The sequence below is a fragment of the Glandiceps talaboti genome, chromosome 19, assembly GCF_964340395.1.
Source record: "Glandiceps talaboti chromosome 19, keGlaTala1.1, whole genome shotgun sequence".
Taxonomy (NCBI): Eukaryota; Metazoa; Hemichordata; class Enteropneusta; family Spengelidae; genus Glandiceps; species Glandiceps talaboti.
The window spans coordinates 8,048,962-8,068,013 of NC_135567.1; the positions used below are offsets into that span (position 1 = coordinate 8,048,962).

Consider the following 19,052-nt stretch of genomic DNA (forward strand, 5'->3'; position numbering starts at 1 on the left):
CACTGAACTACCAATCAGTACACAGTTGATAGACACTGAACAACCAATCAGTACACAGTTGATAGACACTGAACAACCAATCAGTACACAGTTGAAAGACACTGAACAACCAATCAGTACACAGTTGAAAGACACTGAACTACCAATCAGTACACAGTTGAAAGACACTGAACAACCAATCAGTACACAGTTGATAGACACTGAACAACCAATCAGTACACAGTTGAAAGACACTGAACTACCAATCAGTACACAGTTGATAGACACTGAACAACCAATCAGTACACAGTTGATAGATACCTAACTACCAATCAGTACACAGTTGATAGACACTGAACAACCAATCAGTACACAGTTGAAAGACACTGAACAACCAATCAGTACACAGTTGAAAGACACTGAACAACCAATCAGTACACAGTTGATAGACACCTAACTACCAATCAGTACACAGTTGAAAGACACTGAACAACCAATCAGTACACAGTTGATAGATACCTAACTACCAATCAGTACACAGTTGAAAGACACTGAACAACCAATCAGTACACAGTTGAAAGACACTGAACAACCAATCAGTACACAGTTGAAAGACACTGAACAACCAATCAGTACACAGTTGAAAGACACTGAACTACCAATCAGTACACAGTTGATAGACACTGAACAACCAATCAGTACACAGTTGAAAGACACTAAACAACCAATCAGTACACAGTTGATAGACACCTAACTACCAATCAGTACACAGTTGATATACACTGAACAACCAATCAGTACACAGTTGATAGACACTAAACAACCAATCAGTACACAGTTGATAGATACCTAACTACCAATCAGTACACAGTTGATAGACACTGAACAACCAATCAGTACACAGTTGATAGACACTGAACAACCAATCAGTACACAGTTGATAGACACCTAACTACCAATCAGTACACAGTTGATAGACACTAAACTACCGATCAGTACACAGTTGATAGACACCTAACTACCAATCAGTACACAGTTGAAAGACACTAAACTACCGATCAGTACATAGTTCAAAGACAGAGATGTACAAAATGATGAGTGTGTTAACATACTATGAGACTAATACATTTGAAACCTTTCCTGCCCTGCAAAGTCTCACACCAGTAATTCACTCACCTATGGATGTTGATGACTCAATATTGAAAAAGCCTAAGCCATCAAGTGATGTGTATGCTGTTGAGACTTACTTGGAATCTGATTCATCAGAAGTATTTGATATCCTGCCAATTCACACTAGAATATTCATGATGAAAAATAAGAAACAACAATTAGAGTCAACAGTGTTTCCTAAATCTGTAGGTGTACCAAAGGCCAAAGTAACTAGGGAAATTGATAACATTCAGACTGAAAACTCAACTTCAAATAGAATCATAGACACATGTATCCCTTTGGTAACATCAGATAAGGCTAATTGTTGCAATAATATTGTTGATTATACAGACTCTGAAGTTGACATTATTGATGATTCTGATGCTGATCCAGACTACGTGCCTTCCCCAGACAGAGTTGACTTAACTGATTGTAGTGATTCAGATCAATAAACTGATCCAAGTTCAGAATGTACACCAATACCAGATAACATTATAGTGCCTGATAGTTCAGAGATAGGCAATGATATACAATTGACAACATCAACCAAGAGGGCTGCCATGAAGAAAAATATTGGCCAAAATGCATGTAACAGTTGCCAGTAAGAGACATGTTGATAGGGCAGCAACCAAGTCCTCACATTGTGCAAAAACAATTCAGAGTTCCAATATATCATCATCATCCAGCCTATCATTGGCATTATAAGAAAAAGAAAGACTGAAGACTTGTTACAGTTTACTGTGAATATATTGTGGTTATCTGATTGGAAAATGATAATCCAGTTACAACTAGTAGAATGCACATGATGACAGATAAAACCCAGTTTTCGCTCAAGATTTAAACTGAACACTACACTACCTACAGATAATATTGACTACTAATTAACACATACAATATCTTTTTCATAATATAATTAACTGACAAATTTTTAGTGAATATATCTCTGGTTATTTGAAGAAATAAGAAAATCCTAGATGTAGCTGGTACAGGCTTAATTATGCTTTTTATATCAAATTGACTGCCTCAAATTATATACAATAGGTTATTTTTTTACCACGCCCTTAGTTTCCAATATAGAAAAAGTATCATTGGTATGGGGTTTTCCACTTCTCTGATCAGCAGATGGGTTGCCCCTTCTCAGTTTGCAAGTCATGTGAGTAACAACGGACTCTTAACAATGCTATTAATTTAGGAGAGACAATCACACTTCATGAAAAGTTTCTGGAACCTAAATTATATGTTCAACACATATTTAGAAAGATTTGGCTGTAAAACATCAACAAGAACTTTTTATTGTAATTTAATTTCAGGCACATAAAAAAGAAAGAAGTGGCCAGATAATGAGAAGGCTGCTGCTTTACAACATTTTGCAGTAGATATCAGTCTCCAGAATGTTCCAGGAAAATGAGAATGTCAAGAATGTAAACAAAAGTAACCTGTTCTAAGTCATAGGAAATGGACAGATGTCAAGGTTTTTTTTGTTTATAACAAAATACAGAAGCAGAAAAATGATGATAGGAAGATTTGAAAAACTCATGGTGTAGTGTTAAGTTAGAGATCATTGTGGCAGGTTCATAGTATTTGTTCTCATTCTACAAGATTGGTTGTGTTTTAGTCACTGTAGTGTCACTAAAATTTAAAAAAAATACTGCCAATGGCATTGTAGCACAACTGTATAGTTTTCAAAAAATGTTCATCCATATGTTTGTCCTTGCTAACAATAGGTGTTCATTTGCTGAATGACTATCCAGTTGCCTATCCAACCATGTTACTATCTTTGCGATATACGTGATCATTTGGCTGTTGCTATGGGTGTGGTCATGTTGTTAGATATATTTGCATACAATTTTTGAATGTTCACTTTCACTTGTGTTTGAATTCCTGATATTATTATTGCAATATATGTGATCATTTGGCTGTTGCTATGGGCGTGGTCATGTTGCTTGGCACATTTGCATACATTTTCAAATGTTATTCATTTGTCTATTAATACCTGTTATCTTTGTGAAATACACGACCATTTAGCTGTTGCTATGGATGTGGTCATGGTTGCTAGGGATATCTGCATACATTTTTTGAATGATTACTCACTTGCCTACCAGATGATATTGTTTGACCAAAATATACTGTCATTTGGTTGTTGTTAAGGGATTGGTCATGATTGCTAGGGCCAATTGCGTCAAAATATTTTAAAGAAAATATGTGGAATAACACTTCTAAGTTCTAGAAACATTTCACCAAGTTTCAGTCTCATTGACCAAGTACTTTTTGAGATATACATATTTGACCAAAATTCACATTTTTACACTTAATTTGCATATTACTGATGAGATCATTATATGCTTAATATTTCTTCATCTATACACCAACAGATGCATCCCTGTTAAATTTCAACAATCTCCTCAGTAGTTTTGGAATGATAGGTTTTTGACCTAAAAGATACATTTTTAGCCCTAATTTGCATATTACTAAAGGAAACATCATGTCATGAACAAACCTTAATTTACTTACCCCTAAAAATGTTTCCAAAAACTTTCAGGCCAATATCCCCAGTAGTTTTGAAGTTTAAGTTTTTTGACCAAAAACAATTTTTTTTTACCTAAAATGCACATCTCTGATGCTATCATTTTTCAAAATTCCCAACTAGACACCCAAAGTAACATGACCACCAAATATTAAAGCAATCGGTCCAGCACTTTTTTACTTTAAGCTGTTTACACACACACACATCCCCCCCCCCCCATACACACAGACAGACATGCCTAAAGCACTACTGAACCTTCAGCCCAGTTGTGCTAAACAGGTTTCCAAGCAACGTCAAACTGAGGTTAATCTTGATGCCATTGACATTGAGATGTGAAGTAGTCCATAAAAGATTTAATGGTTTCATTGCATCAATAAAACAAGAATCTTTCATTTCTAGACTGAAGATAAGGCATCTTTTGACACAATAAATCATGTTTTTGTAAAAAACAAACAAAAAAATACCGCCAATGGCGTTGTAGCACAACTGTACAGTTTTTTAAAATGTTTATCCATATGCTAGTCCATGCTAACAATAGGTGTTCATTTGCTGAATAACTATCCAGTTGCCTATCCAACCATGTTGCTATCTTTACGATAAATGCTATCGTTTGGCTGTTGCTATGGGTGTGGTCATGTTGTTAGATATATTTGCATACATTTATGTATGTTTTTGTTCACTTATGAATGAATTCCTAATATTGTCTTTGCAATACACGTGATCATTTGGCTGTTGCTATGGGTGTGGTCTTGTTGCTAGGGTATTTGCATACATTTTTGAATGTTTATTCAATTGTCTATTAAACCCCATTGTTATCTTTGTGAAATACACCACCGTTTGGCTGTTGCTATGGGCGGGGTCATGGTTACTAGGGTATTTGCATACATTTTTTGAATGTTTATTCATTTGTCTTTCTATTCCTGTTGTTATCTTTGCAATACACGTGATTATTTGGCTGTTGCTATGGGTGTGGACTTGTTGCTATGCAAATTTACATACATTTTTTGAATGTTTATTCAATTGTCTATTAAACCCTGTTGTTATCTTTGTGAAATACACCTCTGTTTGGCTGTTGCTATGGGCGTGGTCATGGTTGCTAGGGTATTTGCATACATTTTTTGAATGTTTACTCACTTGCCTACCAGATGATGTTGTTATTTGACCAAAGTATACTACCATTTGGTTGTTGCTAAGGGTGTGGTCATGGTTGCTAGGGTCAATTTTGTCCAAAAAAATGAAGAAAATCTGCAGATTACCACTTTCGGAACCATCTCACCAAGTTTCAGACTCATTGACCAAGTACTTTTTGAGATATAAGTTTTTGACCAAAAATGAACATTCTTACACCTAATTTGCATATCACTCATGAAATTATTGTATGCTTAATATATCTTCATCCATACATCCCTAGATGCATCCCCATCAAATTTCAGCCCAATCTGCTCAGTAGTTTTGGAATTATAGATTTTTAACCAAAAAGACACATTTTTAGCCCTAATTTGCATATCACTGATGGAATCATCATGTCATGAACAAATCTTACTTTACACTTCCTAAAGAATCTTCCCACCAAATTTCGCACCAATCTGCCCAGTAGTTTCTGAGTTTAAGTTTTTTGACCAAAAATCACATTTTTTGACCCAAATCGCACACCTGTGATGCGATCATTTTGATTTGAACAATTTCCCAACTAGACACCCAAGGTAATGGACCCACCAAATATCATGGCAATCGGTTCAGCAGTTTTTGACTTTAAGTTGTTTACACACACACACACACACACACACAGACAGACAGACAGACGCCGGGCGATCCCTATAGCACTACTGAACCTCAGTTCAGTTGTGCTAAAAAACCACACACCTCTGATGCGTTTGCTTTCATTTGAAGAATTTTCCATCTAGACACCCTAAGTAGTGTCCCCACCAAATATCAAGCCGATCGGTTTGACAGTTTTTGACTTTGTCATTTACACACACACACACACACACACACACACACACACACACACACACACACACACACACACACACACACACACACACACACATTTCTCCATGGCTCTAGCACTACTGAACCTCAGTTCAGTTGTGCTAAAAACAAAGACACAGCAGCTCTGTCCTTTGGGAAACTGATCATGTGTATTATAGTGATCTCATGACCAGAATTTTCACCATAATTTGAATGTCAGCCAAGATTACGTATAAGAGAACCGATCGTACATTTAAAGTCTTGACATTCAATATGCACTATTAAGTTATTGATAACTTGATTTGTTTGTTGTAGATTGTCACACAATTGCTAATGCACAAGGCTCAGTCAATGACATCTGTCAATCAATGACGGTGATTTGTCAATAGCACATCTATGACAAAATCCAAGTTACATATTCCGCCGACAAGATATCTCACTTTATAGAATACATGTTACTGTTACTTCTGTTTCACTTTTGTTCTTTATTGTTTAAAGTGGGCAATATCTTTTGGACAAAAACATTATTTTTAACTGGATCATAAGTGTGTTTTGTTTTCATTTCAATGTCTTACCATGACATGTTTTATTTTGTTTCATTTTTAGCTTAATGTAGTTTAAAGTCTTTCCTTAGATGTGGTAACACCTAATGCATAGACTAAATTTGCAACGACTTGTCAGATATAACTATATATATATCGACTTGGGCAACACGTTTCACACAAAAAGTTGTAGTTTTCTATCAAAACTGATAATTGCAAACATTTTTAACATTAGCGCCTATTTAGCTATTGTTGTCAATATTCCATTGTAATCATCTTATCTTTATGTCAACCACTCTGCAATCAATGTTGTTTTGTAAATAAAATATTGTTTTATTTATGAGCAATGAGCTACTTATTGATACACTTACCAATGATTCATTTATAGGCAATGATCTGATTTATTTACTAAGTATACACTTACCCCATCTGCATAATTCACATCATAACCATTAGCCAAGTAGAATTTAACCTTCTCTATATCTCCTCCCAAAGCAGCATAAATGAGATCCTAATATAAAACAAACATATACAATGATTAGACTAATTTACATCAGTTTCACAAATCATGTCAAAATTACATTAAAAATATGCTTACTACAAACCCAGTGTTAAAGTGACCAAATTGATGAGGATTAGGTATTTATTTTGGATTTTTAATTTATAAAACAACTTTACTGTATTTTCTAATTGAAAAAAAAAATAATGTGAAATAATATCTACCAATTCCTTGTTTGTAACTCAGTAAATTGAAAATCATTAAAATATGTCTAAAATGTTTGTAATTGTATGTACAATAACAAACTTTTTACACTTTTTGCATCTTTTTTGTAATCAAATGAGTTACAAACAAGGTCTTGGTATATAATATGTTATTTCACATTATTTGTTAAATTAGGAAAACACAGTAAAGTTGTATTATGAATTAAAAATCCAAAATAAATACATAATTCTCATCCATATGGCCACTTTAATAATATTTTAATATTTCCTTTTAGACAACATTTAAATATATATATCAAAAATATACATAAGGTAGCTGTCTATTTTACCATTCACACAAATGATATTATGTAATATTATATGATTAATATGTAATTTATATCAATCTATTTTAATTAATACCAATCTATATAAAACACACTTTTTTGTCACTTCAATTCAAATATATGATTATTGTAAAACACAGGTAGGGTTGATTTGAACAGTTTGATTTGAGATCATTATCATTTTGTCAAATCAGAACAACCCGGAAAGACTTTACGTAATGGTATGATAAAAATCATTAGATTAGCTTTGTAGATCAAATGATTTATAAAGGCTATAAGACACAAATAGTTCAAAGTTGTTTTAGCATTAAGTTTTCAATCCGTCAAAATCTAGTTAAAGCTGACCACTAGGTGGCGGTATGATCAGCAGATTGGTCAGCTGTAACAATGAAAGTCATTCTGATGAAGATCGTCAACAAGACAGATCAAAAGCTCAATGCTAAAAACATTTTGAACTGCTTGTGCGTTATACCATTTGTAATGCATTCATAATGCTAAAACATGTAACATTAAAAAGCTATATTGATGATGGACAACTGATATATACACATACTCTATGTAAATTAGAATATTAACACATGTATCTGTGTTATAGTTTCTAAGAATTACTACTATACTAGACTGTAAGATATGTCGTGACGTTCTGCCCTCACTGGCCTCTGATGTGTGAGGGCGCCCCATCATGGTGTACCTTACAGACTAAAGAATTACATGATTATACATATTTACAAATTTTGAGGAAATTTAAATCTGACCATGTCATCAGATACATTTAAATATTTACAAGATATGTATTCATGTATGACGTCACTGTATTACACCAAACCATTTCACAGCTACAGACTTTATTGTTTCAGGGGTGAGGGATGTAGCTGCCTGCTGGGGGTGTACCTGCCTGCTGGGGGGATGTAGCTGCCTGCTGGGGGTGTAGCTGCCTGCTGGGGCAGGGGGTGTAGTTGCCTGCTGGGGGTGTAGCTGCCTGCTGGGGCAGGGGGTGTAGTTGCCTGCTGGGGGTGTAGCTGCCTGCTGGGGCAGGGGGTGTAGCTGCCTGCTGGGGGGGGGGAGGTTTGTAGCTGCCTGCTGGGGGGGGAGGTTTGTAGCTGCCTGCTGGGGGGGGGGAGAGTTGTAGCTGCCTGCTGGGTGGTGTTGTTGCCTGCTGGGGGGTGTAGCTGCCTGCTGGGTGGTGTTGTTGCCTGCTGGGGGTGTAACTGCCTGCTGGGAGGGGGGAGTAGCTCCCTCAATGGCAAGGGGCTGGGTAACCAAGACTACAGACTTTAAATGGATAGATGTACTTAAATAAATTAGTGACAATGGCATTATAGCACAAATCTATAATAATCACATCCTCAAAGAGCTTTACAATTATTACTCCATGGCACAGACCTATAGTGGCACAATGGCCCTTTACTTCCTCAACTCCCTGGGGAGCATACAATCAGCCTCTATAAGATTAAAGCATTCACATTCATTTCAACATCTATCCTACCAGGTCCCCAATTAATACAGCTAGGTTAACCAAAGCGCAATTGTGGTTCAAATCTTACTCAAGAACTTTAGTCATTCAGAAACAAATGCCAGCAACGGGCTCAACCCTGCAACCTGCACATTCATAGCCAGCCACTCTAAATATTCAACCATCATGACTCTACAACCTGCAACCTGCAGATTTCTAGCCATCCACTCTAAACATTCAACCATCATGACAGCACATCTATCCACTTGCCTTATACCAATGATGTTATTGTACAATATATATATATCACTAGTTCATTGTTGTTGCTATGAGTATAGTCTACATTGTAGTAGCTTTAGCATATATGTGTTCACCTGCCAAATGTTTAATTTGTCTACACAACCCTGTTGTTACATTCCCCACATACGCCATCAATTGGAGGTTGCTGTGGGTATCAATATTTTAGCATGTGACTTCACTTTTGGATATTTAACAGGCCTAGGTTGCCAAGCAACCTTAAACAGATGTTAATCTTTACGCCACTGACATTGACATGTGAAGTAGCCCATAAAAGATTTAATGATTTCATTGCATCAATAAAACAAGAATCTTTCATTTCCAGGCTGAAGTCAAAGCATTTTGTAATACAACAAATCACATTTTCAAACGTAAAATGCACATTTCTGATGCCATCATTTTCATTTGAACAATTTCCCAATGAGACAATCGAAGTAACATGACCACCAAATATTAAAGCAATTGGTCTAGCAGTTTTTTACTTTAAGTTGTTTACACACACACACACACACTCACACACTCACACACACTCACACACACACACACACACACACACACACACACACGCACAAACACACACACACACAGACAGACAGACACTTAGCGATCCCTACAGCACTACTGAACCTTATCAATTCAGTTGTGCTAAAAATGAGTTAAAGGGGAACACCACTCAGTGAAATAATTGTATTACCTGAGAGTTTTTTGGTTTTAGATGACAATTTGTATAGTCATGATGACTCTTGGTTCATTTTTAGTCTTCAATGAGCAAACTAATAATATTGGTGTGCATCCAAAGTTCACAAAAATACATTCATTTCTCCAGTAACACCACTTTTCTGGATTGGAACCATTAAAGGGGCATGGTCTGAAACGTCTATCTTTTTTCTTCTTTTTTTTCTTTTTTCTTTTTTTTTCGGGGGGGGGGGGGGGGGGGGGTATTTTTTGTTACCTGTATGTACCACTGACTGTAACTTGTTTAATGGTCAGTAATTTATATGCAAAGCCCATACCCTGTTATCTAATGTATTCTATACTAAGGAATACCATAATATTCTTTTATACTTACAGTATCACAGTAGTTTATAGAGTGAGAATTTTGCAAGCGACTACCAGTCATTACACAAGTAGCAGTGAGTGACTGTTTATTTGACGAACCAAAATTGTGTATTCTCCTACCTCTTATTATGTTGTGACTCACATTTATACAATTACCGATAGTTGATTACATACTTTTCAGGATGAATGTCATTATATCGAAATGACAGTTCCAAAAAATAATTCCAGTTGTAGCTAGTTTAGCTTTAATAATTTATCAACTTTTATAGAACAGTCTATGACAACTTGCTGCTTTCACTTGATTCTAGGCAGTCAGAAGTACAGAGCTCAGGTTAGACTAATGAGGTTAAAACAAGCAATTTTGAAAACACCAACTTTTGAGGTGCTTTTCTCACAAATGTTTAGCCACAGAATCAAGGCAAATGAGGATTGTGTATTTTGGTTATATCCCATAACCAAAATTCAAAATCCCAAATTGCCCGGATTCTAGGCCAACAAATATATGACGATATTGTATATGGATTATCCAGCTTTCAGTACAGGTATTACAAAATTGGCCATAAAGATACACTCAGTGGTACCTTAACAGAGATAGTATTACAAACATTGATTGATGGAATGAGTGTTGTATATGTATACAGTATAGTCAATTGGCCATAAATATAAACTCAATGATACATTAACAGAGATAGTATTACAAACATTGATTGATGGAATGAGTGTTGTATATGTATAGTCAATTGGCCATAAATATAAACTCAATGATACATTAACAAAGATAGTATTACAAACACTGATTGATGGAATGAGTGTTGTATATGTATAGTCAATTGGCCTTAAAGATGAAGTCAATGTTACCTTAACAGAGATAGTATTACAAACATTGATTGATGGAATGAGTGTTGTATATGTATAGTCAATTGGCCATAAATATAAACTAAGTGATACCTTAACAAAGATAGTATTACAAGCACTGATTGGTTAAACAAGTGTTGTGTAGTCAGTTACCTCACAAGTAAACTGGGTACTGTACTTGTAATTCTATACTGATAAATCTGAAATGTCATATTTAAATTTTGTCATCTAATCTGATTTGTCACATTTAATTCAGGCTGGGGATATTAAAGGGGAATACCACTCCAGGAAATGAAGACATTTATGTAAACTTTGAGTTGTAGTTAGACATTGTATGAATTTACATCACTTACATTACACATAATTAACTAAAATTAAAAAGTAAAAATTATTGACTATCTATTGTTTATTGGTAGTCCTTATTAACACACATGATTTGTCTCATTGTAAACCTAAAAAAAAATCTTGATTTTTCATTCACTTTGGTGTTCAATGTCAAAAACCTGTGGATTAATGATCTGCAAATATTATCTAATATGTAAATATTTGTACGCAAATTCTTGGTTTTTAGTGGTCATGTATATGGTAAACATATGGTAATTTGATATATCTGTATGACATGCAAACAGTGAAAGTATCATATTACATGATTACATGTGTCCAAACTGACCAAGTATGACCTGGTATTTATATATAATCCCATGAAATCAATGTTAGTTTTTTGTCATAATGCTCCGAGTATGATTCCGCGGACTAATACAAATTCGAGCCAGTAGGCGAGAATTTGTAGTCCGCGGAATCATACAAGGAACATTATGACGTAAAACTAACATTGATTTCATGGGATTATATATTTATCACATGATTAAGTATTTCCCCGTATTTTTCTAAAATTTTAAATCGTATTATACGAATACTGAATCAATTAAACGCACTATATTCTTCATCGCGTATTAAAAATGGCGCCTGACAGCTATGCAAATTACATAATCATGTGACCTGTCGCGAGGTCAAGCTTACCATATGTATGGTATCGGTCATACTGTTGTGTGGTTTCTCAACCAAAATTATCGGTTATAACCTTGCAATGTACATGTAATACCGAATTTAGTTTAAAACGTAAGTAGAATTGTCTGAATATGACTTGTGCTGTCATTTTAATCATATTTTCTTGGGTTGTGCATAGACCCTACACCAACGTTGGTGTAGGGTCTATGGGTTGTGTAGGTTTGGAGATCTGAGCTCGATGGAAAATCGGAAGCTTGCCGGCTGCTACATCGATAATCTACGTGATTTTTAAATAGAATAAAATGTATCAAATAAAAATAAAAGGACTACTAGTCATATCAAACTCATGTCATCCAAGGAGATATGTAACATAATTTATGCATTTATGTTTTGAAAGCACATAAGTATTACGATAAACTAGATTGTAGCGTAGGATTGACATGAACACTCGAACAGTACACAGAAAAAATAGTTCGGTAGAACAGGGGTGATATGCTCAGAAATCACCCGTTTGACATCACACAGTAGAAGATATGCACGTATTTATGTGATAAAACCATATATCTTTTAAATCAAAATGAAACACTGATCCCAAAATATGCAAATTTATGTCCCATGACCTCATTAAATATTCAAAATGGCCTTCGATAAACAAAAATCATAGCATTCTTGCTATGTTTTCAGTATTTTGAAGGAGAAACACAAGACTTTTTTTACAAGTTTGCTCAAATTTCATGTAAAAATCCTGGTTTTCTTGGGGCAAACAGTCAAATGTACATACTATCACAGAATGGGTGTGTGGCTCCCTAGCTTACTCATATCTGATAGCTGGCCCTTCAAACTATGAGTTATGTTAACCTGTTATAACTAGCTTGAGATTACGTTATCGTGTGGATAATTCTTGTCAAACGGTGCTCAAAGAGTTAACAGACATGAATTGTCTCATGGCCTATCCTCATAAATATGGAATGGTTGAACATTGCGTGCTAATTAGTATTGATCACATGTACATACACATTTTAGACCAAAACCAGTCCCTTGGGAGAACTTTTTTGGTCTCATAATTTTAAAATGTTTTTGAATTTATCCTTTTCCAAATTTGAAGGAAAATGTGGTCAACTTTCTTTTTTATTTTTCCAAGATTAAGTGATGTAAAATCTTAAATTGACTGACTACAACTCAAAGTTTACATAAATGTCTACATTTCCTGGAGTGGCATTCCCCTTTAAAGTACACAATACATGGAAAAAAAATTATTTACTTTTTTAGTTTATTTCATATTGTTGAACTAGAAAAATACAGATATTAATCTTTATAAATAGATATTCCAATACACTACATCTCCCAAAGAAATTTGTATAAGACTTGTTTTGATTATTTGGCTGTTTCTATGGGTGTGGTCTTGTTGCTAGGCACATTTGCATACATTTTTGAATGTTTATTCATTTGTCTTTCAATTCCTGACCCACCAAATATCATGGCAATCGGTTCAGCGGTTTTTGACTGTAAGTTGTTTATACACACATCCACACAGACAAACAGACAGACAGACAGACAGACAGACAGACAGACAAACAGATGCCACGCTATTCCTATAGCACTACTGAACCTCAGTTCAGTTGTGCTAAAAACTCGACATAATCAATGTTGCTGGTGTTTTTTATAGTTCATTTTAAACTCATTTAAAATTAAGAATGTGATATTAGTGATATGGATTTTAGACTATCTAGGATAAGTTTATCAGACTGCCATGCCTCCATCTTGTGAGAAATTATCACATTGAAGGTAGAATAAGTTTATCAGACTGCCATGCCTCCATCTTGTGAGAAATTATCACATTGAAGGTGTAGTCCAGTGTCCATCAGTTACACCTTCATTTCTGTACAGTGTCATAATAATTAAACCAAAGACCATCCCTAGTTTTACTTAAATCTACATAAACATTCTCACACCATAGTTAATATAACTAATAAACCTGTTTACAGATAAAGTGCCAAGCTACACCCTGAGACCATTTGTGGTAGTTATATCTTCATATGATATATGTTATTCTTCTCAAAAATAAGATTCATGGTAAATAATACAAGTACTGTGAATGGCATCACACATAATTACATTTTTGTCAGTTACTAACAGTATGCTGAGTGTGGGTACATGTAGTTAAAGAGTTTAGGATTTTCAAAATCCAAACTGTGATACATAGTAATCATTCTACAGAAAACAATGGTTTTAGAATTTGTAACAGAGAGAGTGGTGATAGCATAGCAGTAAATATCAATATTAATGTCTTGATATTGGGTTATATGCCTTCAATGCAAGGATATAATCAATACTATGCGTAGCGGAGTGCTGATTGTATATTTACACCAAAGGCATTTAACAAAAGATCCAAGCTCTAATATTTGTATTACATGTCTCTAAAGATATTATGTTCATTTGATAAATTTCATGTCAGAAACATTAAAAAAAGAATACAACTTGAATATTTGTCAATGTAAAATGTGGTGTTTGAATATAAGATGCATTAATAAATTACAGTATAGACTAAACTAAAATCAAACTACAACTCTTTTTGTATATCAACCTGGAACTATTTCGGCAAAGTGCAATAAAGTTCATATTTGTTGAGAAAGATATACTGCTAGATGGAAATTCTGCTGTAAAAACTACTTACAGGTTACACTACTGAATGACATCACAACTATATCTATATATACTATTACGGCAACAGTTTGTAACTTAGTAAAGTAAAGTTATCTTGTCTGTAGAGTGTGGTGTAATCTCCTGCATGATGTATGTATGTATGTATGTATGTATGTATGTATGTATGTATGTATGTATGTATGTATGTATGCATGCATGTATGCATGTATGTATGTATGTATGTATGTATGTATGTATGTATGTATGTATGTATGTATGCATGCATGCATGTATGTATGTATGTATGTATGTATGTATGTATGTATGCATGCATGTATGTATACATGTATGTATGTATGTATGTATGCATGTATGTATGTATGTATGTATGTATGTATGTATGTAGGTATGTATGTATGTATGCATGCATGCATGTATGTATGTATGTATGTATGTATGTATGTATGTATGTATGTATGTATGTATGTATGTATGTATGTGTGTGTGTATGTATGTATGTGTGTGTGTATGGATGTATGGATGTATATATATATATATATAACTCGGTGAGTATCAATCTGCTAAGACAGTGCTCTATACCGCAGTGGCAGAGCGTAATAGTTTTGGTAGTACTGGAACTCTTTCTTGGTTGTAACTCGGAGTTTCACGCATAAAGCGATCATCATGTTGTCTGAGTTACAACCAAGAAAGAGTTCCAGTACTACCAAAACTATATATATATATATATGTGTGTGTGTGTGTGTGTGTGTGTGTGTGTCTATCTATAGAACCCTAAAAGAATAAAAGTAGCGCCAATGGCACTGTAGGACAACTGTATTTGGCTGTTGCTATGGCGTGGTCTTGTTGCTAGGCATATTTGCATACATTTGTTTATCTTTATTCTCATACCTACCCATCCACGTTTTCTTTGTAATATGCATCATCATTTCAGTGTTGCTAAGTTTTCAACAATAACTGTAGAATAACCCTCCATCCCCTCCATCCCCACCGTTCACCATGCAGTTTCAAGATATAAGTTTTTGACCCAAATTGAGATTTTACACCTAATTTTCATATCGCTGATGGGATCATCATGTTGTGAATACACTTTCATCTACACATCCCCTGATGCATCCCCATTAACTTTCAGCCCAATCTGCTAACTAGTTTGGAAGTATAGATATCGAAGTAAAGAAGTATAATAGGCATTAATATTGCATGTATAGTAAAGTCAACAGTATGTTAGAAATTTAGGTGGTCATACTTAGTGTATAAAATAGAAACTGGAATCTGATGAGATGTGGTGATTTGTAGTGTCAATGACATGTAGTGTCCAAAATAGAAAGTGTATTAATCCATTCTGACAAGTTCAAACTGACAAGTAGAATAATTTAGATTAACTTCTTTTATAAACTATCTATGAAGATTACCATAACAAAACATTGAAGTTCACCTTTGTCCCCAAGTGCAATATACATGTACAATGTAAGTGAAGCATTTATTGAGAAACAGCCAAGCATTTATATGACATGTTCTGTAACTAGTGTGGTAGCTAGATATTAAATATATGTATATGTATACGTATAGTTATGTTTGAATTCTTACGTCAAGTAATATTAAAGAACTGATGTAAGAAACAGTGACCAAAACAAATATGTACATGTACCACATTTCAGACATGGCTATATGCCATTGTAGACACGGATTTGTTGATTTCATCACTATCCAAAACACGGTGACCCCCCCCCCCCATCCACAATTTTCAAAACAGCATGACCCCCCTGCCAATTACAAAAACAGGGTGACTCCCCCCCCCCCCCCACCAATCCACCCCCACCCCCATCCCCCGGCCGAAGAAACTGACCGATCCCTTACTTATTTACCCTGCAACTACCTCAGTACCTACTAAGTATTTTACATCATCAAGTAGCGATAATTTTAAGCTGCACTTTATGACTACTCAATCCAAAAACAACAAAATCATGTGATAAATTTTCATTGGCCCTTTTCAAAATGATTGCATTCCTGCTACACACTTGTATTCATAGTAAATCCTTTCATGTCATGTTCAGACATTCACACTCTCCTACAAATTGTGAAATGCAGAGGATATCGAGAACGATATACATGTATGTGAAACATCACACAAGTAAAGTTACACAATAAACAGTCGTGTCCTGCTTTGACCCCCAGATGACCCAGTTTCACGTGACTGGTGATTTACTGACCTTACGAGGTGAGGTTAGACATGTTACGTGTGAATGACAATAATAAGTGCAATGCCAAGTACGTCTGATATTATGGGATACTAAGGTACAAATCTTACTCCCCTGAAATGTAGCTAAGTCCATCTAGGCTATTGTAAGTACTACGGGTACAAGTCCACTGCATTCGATCACGCCATGACTATTAGTATTAAATGTACCAGTACACGTTGGAGATATCTCTCCCCCAACGTTCATGGTCTAACGTTACGCTAATACTCTCCTAGATACGTTTTATTGTGTGTCGCGTATATTTTGCACACTTACTTTATTAGCATAAAAGGAATGGACGGTACAAACTGTCTGTATAAGTTTTAGAAGTTGATCAAAGTTGTACACGAGTTGCCGCTCTCAGCGCCATTCACAACAAACCTGCAGTGTTTGTTTATAGTTATACATAATACAAATCGTAATATCATAAAGACACTTACATATGGATCCTTTTCTTGACTGAGTTCCATATTTCCCACTTCACCCTGACCCTCTTCAAAACGCAGTAAATCGTACAAACTTGAAGACGACCACACAGGCTACCATCGTCACACCGGGTCCTTGGAAATTAGGTCAACTGTTCAACCCGGAAATATTGTTGTGGACACGTGATCGACAAACGCGTACGTTAACAGTGCAGTTCCCTATCAATGGATGGGGAAGACAGTGTGTACTATTACCTATTGAGAAGATACGCGTACGTACGTTACCAGTTCCCTATCAATTACCCAATGAGAAGATCGGTGATGTCATATCTTTTCAGTCAGCCGGTCAGAGGTTACGCGCGTTTGTTCTTATACCATCACTCCACGCGTGCGACGCTACAAACATATTCATATTCATATTCACTTTCAAACGTTGACCTCTACGCTCAATGTGAATATGATGAAAGCGTCACACGTTCATCACCAGATTTGAAGTCTTCCAAATGGGTTTGAATGCGCGTTTGGGCATATCACACAAATATTTTATTGACAGTTTGAAATCATGCAACTGAAATACTTTCCACTGGATTTGCATGGATTTATGAGAGGGGGGAATGGGACTCCAAGCATGAACAAAATTCAACCAGGTTGCATGGTAGTTATGTTAAAGATTAAACTGTGGGGTTGTTACATACAGGTTAGAACCCTCAAAATTTTGAGTTGGTTTGTGTAGGGAAACTATACGTCCCCGGATCGGTAATACTTGATCCTTTTTGTTGAACATTTCATAAAACCAACTTTAGGGGTCTCTTCATCAGTCACAGTTGTTGTGATAAATTATCATTCCCATATTTATTTACCCAAAGTTTAATTTGTTCATCAAACACAAATGCCAGTATTTCTACATTCCTAAACTATTATCTAGGTTTTTTGCTCACAGATTTTTAAATTCAGAATGTTTTAATTTAGTGCTGACTAGTTTGTCTTTTCAGTTCTTGTTTCGTGTTTGTGTTATGATTGGTCTTTTTGGATATAATTGATTTATTTCATTGCCAAACGCACATTCGTTCTCATTCCGAAGACTTCGAATCTGATGATGAACATGATTGTTACTCTATCATAATATTCACATTGTATAGGTCAACTTTTGAAAGTGAATATGAATATGAATACTCCATTCCTAACTTCCTGCATGGTCGAGCACGTCAATCGTTGTGTATGGTTCGTGGCTTACGGGCCCTGGCGGGGGGGGGGGGGGGGTAACTCCCATAGACGGCTATACGGGGAGGGTCCGCGCGAAAGGGGTCGTTTTTTATGCTGGTTAGTATCAGAAAGGGTATACTTTTCATGAAGTGTTGGTATCAGAAAGGGTCTGTAAATTAGACTATGCAATCTGGAAGCGTTTCAACCTGTTTTTCTCCCTTGAAAACTTCTCTCGTCGCTCATGCCACTTCAGATCTAGGGCCACCTCCCCCTGAAAACCTTTGCTTTTAGTCACGTACAGCATGCAATATTCCTGCAACCAGTAGAAAGGGGGAAGGGGACTCCGAACACCATCAATGTTAAATACATGTATGACATTACGTTTACCATGTAATCAACTATGGGTGTGTTAGATCCTAACATACAACATGTTTGAATTTAATGGAGATTACTACAAACAAATATGTGGTTGTAGTATGGGCTAACCAGCGTCTCCAGAGATCGCATTCCACAAACTTGAGTGCCGCATCATTGAAACATACATGGATAAAATATCACTTTGGACACGTTTCAGAGATGATATATTCATTCTATTCCGTGGCACACAAACTGATTCAGAACTTAATATTCTGGGTGAAAA

General features: G+C 35.5%; 1 protein-coding gene across 1 annotated transcript in view; it reads right to left on the reverse strand.

The window, feature by feature from the left end:
* Positions 1 to 17,355, reverse strand: part of LOC144450390 (ankyrin repeat domain-containing protein 46-like) — a 70,963-nt gene extending 53,608 nt beyond the window's left edge. Inside the window, exons 1-2 of the mRNA XM_078140992.1 lie at positions 17,225 to 17,355; positions 6,590 to 6,676 (exon numbers count right to left, since the gene is read on the reverse strand). Coding sequence (XP_077997118.1) covers positions 6,590 to 6,676; positions 17,225 to 17,254 — 117 coding nt within the window. The 5' untranslated portion in view covers positions 17,255 to 17,355. The remainder of the gene's footprint in view (positions 1 to 6,589; positions 6,677 to 17,224) is intronic.
* Positions 17,356 to 19,052: the final 1,697 nt, after the last annotated feature.